At 38.3% G+C, this 7955-nt stretch overlaps 1 protein-coding gene across 1 annotated transcript in view; it reads right to left on the bottom strand.

Annotated features, from left to right (window-relative positions):
* Positions 1-7955, bottom strand: part of HMCN1 (hemicentin 1) — a gene marked incomplete at its 5' end in the record, with an annotated part of 290930 nt that overhangs the window by 185646 nt on the left and 97329 nt on the right. Inside the window, one exon of the mRNA XM_011999163.1 lies at positions 6819-6973. Within this exon, the coding sequence (XP_011854553.1) occupies positions 6819-6973 (155 nt within the window). The remainder of the gene's footprint in view (positions 1-6818; positions 6974-7955) is intronic.

Raw genomic sequence — 7955 nt, 5'->3', positions numbered from 1 at the left:
TGTGGTGCAGAGAAGAATGTATATTCTGTTGATTTGGGGTGGAGAGTTCTGTAGATGTCTATTAGGTCTGCTTGGTGCAGAGATGAGTTCAATTCCTGGATATCCTTGTTAACTTTCTGTCTCGTTGATCCTTCTCATCTTGACAGTGGGGTGTTTAAGTCTCCCATTATTACTGTGTGAGAGTCTAAGTCTCTTTGTAAGTCTCTAAGGACTTGCTTTATGAATCTAGGTGCTCCTGTATTGGGTGCATATATGTTTAGGATAGTTAGCTCTTCTGTTGAATTGATCCCTTTACCATTATGTAATGGTCTTCTTTGTGTCTTTTGATCTTTGTTGGTTTAAAGTCTGTTTTATCAGAAACTAGGAATGCAACCCTTGCCTTTTTTTGTTTTCCATTTGCTTGGTAGATCTTCCTCCATCCCTTTATTTTGAGCCTATGTGTGTCTCTGCACTTGAGATCAGTCTCCAGGATACAGCAAATTGATTGGTCTTGACTCTTTATCCAATTTGGCAACCTGTGTCTTTATACTGGAGCATTTAGCCCATTTACATTGAAGGTTAATATTGTTATATGTGAATTTGATCCTGTCATTATGATGTTAGTTGGTTATTTTGCTCATTAGTTGATGCAGTTTCTTCCTAACATCAGTGGTCTTTACATTTTGGCATGTTTTTGCAGTGGTTGGTACCAGTTGTTACTTTCCATGTTTAATGCTTCCTTCAGGATCTCTTGTAGGGCAGGTCTGGTGGTGACAAAATCTCTCAGCATTTGCTTGTCTGTAAAGAATTTTATATCTCCTTCACTTATGAAACTTAGTTTGGCTGGATATGAAATTCTGGGTTGTAAATTTTTTAAGAAATGAATATTGGCCCCACTCTCTTCTGCTTGTAGAGTTTTTGCTGAGAGATCCACTGTTAGTCTGAAGGGCTTCCCTTTGTGTGTAACCTGACCTTTCTCTCTGGCTGCCCTTAACATTTTTTCCTTCATTTCAACTTTGGTGAATCTGATAATTATGTGTCTTGGAGTTGCTTTTCTTGAGGAGTATCTTTGTGGCATTTTCTGTATTTCCTGAATTTGAATGTTGGCCTGCCTTGCCAGGTTGGGGAAGTTCTCCTGGACAATATCCTGCAGAGTGTTTTCCAACTTGGTTCCATTCTCCTCGTCACTTTCAGGTACCCCAATCAGATGTAGATTTGGTCTTTTCACATAGTCCCATGTTTCTTGGAGACTTTGTTCATTTCTTTTTACTCTTCTTTCTCTAAACTTCTGTTCTCACTTCATTTCATTCATTTGATCTGCAATCACTGATACCCTTTCTTCCAGTTGATCGAGTCAGTTACTGAAGCTTGTGCATTTGTCACTTAGTTCTCGTGTCATGGTTTTCATCTCTATCAGTTCATTTAAGGACTTCTCTGCATTCGTTATTCTAGTTAGCCCTTCATCAAATCTTTTTTCAAGGTGTTTAGTTTCTTTGTGCTGGGTTCATAATTCCTCCTTTAGCTCAGAGAAGTTTGATTGTCTGAAGTCTTCTTCTCTCAACTCATCAAATTAATTCTCCATCCAGCTTGATTCCATTGCTGGTGAGGAGCTGCATTCCTTTGGAGGGGTAGAGGCACTCTGATTTTTAGAATTTCCAGCTTTTCTGTACTGCTTTTTCCCCATCTTTGTGGTTTTAATTTACCTTTGGTCTTTGATGATGGTGACATACAAATGGAGTTTTGGTGTGGATTTCCTTTATGTTTGTTATTTTTCCTTCTAACAGTCAGGAACCTCAGCTACAGGTCTGTTGGAGTTTGCTCAAGGTCCACTCCAGACCCTGATTGCCTGGGTATCAGCAGTGGAGGCTGCAGAGAGTGAACATTGCTGAACAGCAAATGTTGCTGTCTGATCGTTCCTCTGGAAGCTTCGTCTCAGAGGTATATCCAGTCATGTGAGGTGTGAGGTGTCAGTCTGCCCCTAGTGGAGGATGTCTCCCAGTTAGGCTACTCAGGGGTCAGGGACCCACTTGAACAGACAATCTGTCCATTCTCAGATCTCAAACTCCATGCTGGGAAAACCACTACTCTCTTCAAAGCTGTCAGACAGGGACATTTACATCTGCAGAGGTTTCTGCTGCCTTTTGTTTGGCTATGCCCTGTCCCCAGAGGTGGAGTCTACAGAGGCAGGCTGGCCTCCTTGAGCTGCGGTGGGCTCCACGCAGTTCGAGCTTCCTGGTCACCTTGTTTACCTACTAAAGCCTCAGCAATGTCGGGCACCCCTCCCTCAGCCTTGCTGCTGCCTTGCAGTTAGATCTCAGACTGCTGTACTAGCAATAAAGGAGGCTCCGTGGGCATGGGACCCTCCGAGCCAGGTGCGGGATATAATCTGGTGTGCCGTTTGCTAAGACCCTTGGTACAGCGCAGTATTAGGGTGGGAGTCACCTGATTTTCCAGGTGTTGTGTGTCATGGTTTCCCTTGGCTAGGAAAGTGAATTCCCTTCCCCCTTGCACTTCTCGGGTGCCTCACCCTGCTTCAGCTCTCACTTACTGGGCTGCACCCACTGTCCTGTACCCACTGTCCAACACGCCCCAGTAAGATGAACCCGGTATCTCAGTTGGAAATGCAGAAATCACCTGTCTTCTGTGTTGCTCATGCTGGGAGCTGGAGGCTGGAGCTGTTCCTATTCAGCTATCTTGGTGCGGATCACTCTAAGACTTTTATATAATTGAGGGCAAGAGTTCCCAACACCTGGGCCATGGAAGCGTTCGGATCCTTGGCCTGTTAGGAACTGGGCCCTATAGCAGGAGGTGATGGACGAGCAAGCATTACCACCTGAGCTCTGTCTCCTGTCAGCTCGATGAGGGCATCAGATTCTCATAGGAGCACAGACCCTATTACACGGGCTTCTCATGAGAATCCAACTAATGACTGATGATGTGCAGTGGAACAGTTTCATTCCACAAAACTGACCCTGGTGCCAAAATGGTTGGGGACTGCTGACTTAGGGAAGCTCTGAAACCTCCAAAACTCATCCATGGACCTCCGCTTACAAATCTTTGCCTCAGAACTACTAGTAAATCTGCACAATCTCCTGATAGGATATTAAAACTTCATTTACGGTATAGGAACAGCTCCAGCCTCCAGCTCCCAGCATGAGCGACGCAGAAGATGGGTGATTTCTGCATTTTCAACTGAGGTACCAGGTTCATCTCACTGGGGCATGTCAGACAGTTGGCGCTGGTCTGCGGGTACAGCCCGACCAGTGGGAGCTGAAGCAGGGCAATGCATCACCTCACCTGGGAAGTGCAAGGAGGAAGGGAATTCCTTTTCCTAGCCAAAGGAATTTGAGACACACAACACCTGGAAAATCGGGTAACTCCCACCCTAATACTGCGCTTTACCAAGGGTCTTAGCAAATGGCACACCAGGAGATTATATCCCACACCTGGCCCAGAGGGTCCCACATCCACAGAGCCTCCCTAATTGCTAGCACAGCAGTCTGAGATCTAACTGCAAGGTGGCAGCGAGGCTGGGGAAGAATCTATAAAGAATTCAATCAAATTTACAAGAAAAAAACAAAAAACCCCATCAAAAAGTGGGCAAAGTATATGAACAGACACTTCAAAAAAAGACATTCATACAGCCAGCAGACACATGAAAAAATGCTCATCATCACTCGCTATCAGAGAAATGCAAATCAAAACCACAATGAGATACCATCTCACATCAGTTAGAATGGCAATCATTAAAAAATCAGGAAACCACAGGTGCTGGAGAGGATGTGGAGAAATAGGAACACTTTTACACTGTTGGTGGGCCTGTAAACTAGTTCAACCATTGTGGAAGACAGTGTGGCGATTCCTCAAGGATCTATAACTAGAAATACCATTTGACCCAGCCATCCCATTACTGGGGATACACCCAAAGGATTATAAGTCATGCTGCTATAAGGACACATGCACATGTATGTTTCCACATTAGCAAAGACTTGGAATCAACCCAAATGTCCATCAGTGACAGACTGGATTAAGAAAATGTGGCACATATACACCATGGAATACTATGCAGCCATAAAAAAGGATGAGTTTGTGTCCTTTGTAGGGACATGGATGCAGCTGGAAACCATCATTCTCAGCAAACTATCACAAGAATGGAAAACCAAACATGTTCTCACTCATAGGTGGGAACTGAACAATGAGATCACTTGGACACAGGAAGGGGAACATCACACACCGGGTCCTATTGTGGAGAGGGGATCGGGGGAAGGGATAGCATTAGGAGATATACCTAATGTAAATGATGAGTTAATGGGTGCAGCACACCAACATGGCACATGTATACATATGTAACAAACCTGCACATTGTGCACATGTACCCTAGAACTTAAAGTATTAAAAAAAAAAAAAAAAACTTCATTTACTTTTTTCCCTCTTTGACATTCTTCTTTTTCTTTTTTATCTGCCATCTCTTTTATTTTTTTCTTGTATTTTGTCTCAGTTTCTTTCCTTTTTCAGGCACAATGTTCATTTATACCTTGCAAGTGTATCAACCCACCTGCTTGATTCTCATATCAGTGTGTAAGTAAGGAAAAGGAATGAATCAACTGTAGTATGAAACACACTCTCAATCTGAAATCTACATACATATTCTTCACAGTTAGACAAAGCATGATACCTGTTTTACTTTTTTTTCCCATTTTTAAGAACAAAAGCATTTTCACAAGTGAAATAAATTTAAGCTTAAGAGATGCAGGTGAGCATTGATAAGGAGGAAATGGCACTATTTCCTGAATTATAATACTCAAAACTTCGCTATATTATAATGCCTTTTATCTCAGACAATCCCAGAAGGTTTAATCATTATAGAGCCCACTTTTCTGGGTGCTTGGGGGCATCATACAGAGTGAACAAGAGGATCTGAAATGAAAGAACCCAAGTCCCATGGAAATAAGAGTCTTATTGAATCACCAAAATGTATTCATCACAGATCCTGGCAAAAATACAATAGGGCAGAGAAGGCTACTCAACAGCTTGGGAAAAATATTGCACCTATTGTTTAAATGCCTGGCTCTGGTGGGAAGCCAATGGTACCAATAGTACTTCTGTTTAACTTGGATGCTTGTATAGTTAATCTTTCAGCAATGTTATTCTTTTTTAGAGAACATGTCTTTTCATGACTAATTTCTTCCAAAGGCTTTTATTTATAGATACAAATGATTTAAAAGCCTGCATTAAATATAATTTCTTTGATTCAAGAAAGCTATTTGAACTTTGCATGAAGACAGTAACATTTAAAAAGGTAGATTTGGAAAGCAATTAAATTATATAGAAATCAAGCTAGATTCTATATCTACATTAAGTTTTAAGAAGATACAATCACTAATTAGGTAATGATAAATGAATAACATTTATTGGGTTCTTAGTATAAGCTCAATAATCCATGTAAACTATCTAGCATTTGATCTTCACAATAACACTTACTGCATAGGTGCTATTATTATCCCCATTTTAAGACTGAGAAAACTGAAGCCCAGAGAGTTTAGGAAATTTATCCACAGTCACAAAGCTAGTCAGTGGCAGTGGTTGGGCCTCAACACAAGCTCTTATTAATTATTCAATCTGTATTGTCCAATAGAAATACAATGCAAACTCACATATGTAATTTTAAATTTTTTAATAGCCATATTAAAAAATATGGAAAGTAACAGAGGATATTAATTTTAATAATACATTTTATTTTGCCCAATATATCCAAAATATTATTTGATATCTGGTGTATATTTTATAACAGTGCATCTTAGTTTGGACTAGCTACATTTCAAGCACTCAATAGCCTCACGTGGCTTGTGGCTACCATATTAGACAGCGTAACACTAGACCATTCATTCATTTAGCAAATATTTCTTGAGACTTGCTATGTATCAGACATTAAAGGAGGGAACATGCAAAACAAAAGCCTCCTCTTATCGAGTTTAAATTCTTGGGAAAGAAATAGATCATAAGTAAATAAACCTATAATTAAGCAATCATATATCAGATAGTGACGTGCGCTGTGAAAACAAGACAGTAAGTAGGTGACTGCTTTTAATTGGGAAGATCGTAAGAGGAGACATTCTAAGAGATATCTGAACTTTCCTTGAGCATCATACACCATGGAAAGACAGAAGACAGTGCAGTGAGCACTACAGGTCTATTGAGTTGTATTCCTTTCTATTGTATAAATCTTTGTGCTAGAAACATAATATTCATGTGCCTACCTCTGACTCCACGGGTAAAAATTAAAATGAATTCGGCAATCACATTCCTCAGAAGAGGCTGATAATGTTAGGGAAAAAAGAGCTACATATATTTGGTAGGGACATAGCTGGGAGAAAATAGTAGCACAAACACATAAGGTATTTAAAAGATAATCACATGGTCAGGATAAAGGCCATGATGGAATTAAAATAGAATAATTGAATTGTCTGCATATCATCAACTTTGTTCTATTTCATAAATTTCTATACGTTTTGAAGTTTGTTCTGTTCCTTTCAAAGATGCAGACATTTGGTTTGTGTATATGCTAACCAATTGGGAAATTCTTGCTCTCTTTAAGTGAGATTATATAAAAATCACTAGATCCTTTGAAGAAATCCGTATTTAATTTAAAAAGGCATTAAAATTTGATCCAATATTCTAGCCTTTTAAAACACATGAAGATAGGCTCCTTCTTCTCTTGAAGTATGTAGTATTCCAAATTATTCAGTATTAAACAAGTGAGTAGTTACCAGTACAGTAAACCCTGCTTTTCAACTTAAAATGAGAGCTGACAATAAAAAGCATAAGAAAATCACACTTACTATAGATAGTTAGTTTTATATCCTTGGCTTGTTTGCCAGCTGCATTAGACACAGTACATTGGTAGCGCCCTTTGTCACTTCTCCGTGCATTCTTCAAATGTAAGACTTGTCCTCTGTCTAGAAGTTCAACATTAGGATCACCCAAAAATAAAGGCCTAGAAAAAATAAAATTTTATTTTATTATTCCATGGGTCTATTTTCAGTTTTCCATATTTCTTATTTATCACAACAAAAATCATTAGTACAAGTTAAAAATACAAGTGAAAGTTCATTTAAAACATAAAACGATATGATTAGCACTCCTGTTCAGAAGAATGAAAGTTTTAAACCACTTTTCTAACGGAAGTTAGATAATCATAAATATCTCTTTGAGATGAAAAGTTTCTCCATTTCAAACTTAAATTATGTAACAATATTAATAGAAATCCAGTAGTGTCATTATTTGTTTTATTCATTCATCCATTCTTATTCATTTTTTAGTTTTTTTAATTTTATTTTTTGGTTTGCATAGCTAAAATTTCTAACATTATCTGGAAAAGAATAATTAAGAGTTTTAAACATTACAGTATAGGAACTTTGGACCAAATAATATTATTTTAAAATAATATCATTATAATATCTAGAAGAGTATTCACAATATCATGAATGGTTATTTTTACTAGAGGCAATAATCATGCCAACTTCTCTAAAAATAAATATCGTAATAAATACAAACGCTTACATAATTATAAATATTGAAAGATATTTATGTCAAAGAAGCTCGTATATGGTTGTCAAGGAAGTCTTTTTCTACTATACAAAGTCATTTGCTGAACACTATAAAATGCTCAGTTTATGTAATTGGCAGGAGATTTATTTTAAAATTTGGTTGTTAAAGTCTATGATATCCTAAGACTCATGCCTTTGAAGTCCATCAGTCTTTTTCAGGAATATCCATAGCTAGTTTTTTAGAAGTTGCAAAGACTTAGCCACATAATGATTAATTAAATGCATTGCCATATTCATAAGACACTAGTAAGACTACAAAATTAAATGACAAACATTTCACTTCCTATGGTAGTATATTTCATTATTTCTTAGTATGACACTTTGTATATAGCTCTCAAAAGTTAAGAGAATAAAGTACCTTTATTTAGT

This window comes from Mandrillus leucophaeus, unplaced genomic scaffold, assembly GCF_000951045.1.
Source record: "Mandrillus leucophaeus isolate KB7577 unplaced genomic scaffold, Mleu.le_1.0 Scaffold584, whole genome shotgun sequence".
Lineage (NCBI taxonomy): Eukaryota > Metazoa > Chordata > Mammalia > Primates > Cercopithecidae > Mandrillus > Mandrillus leucophaeus.
This window is presented reverse-complemented; position numbering and strand designations above follow the sequence as displayed.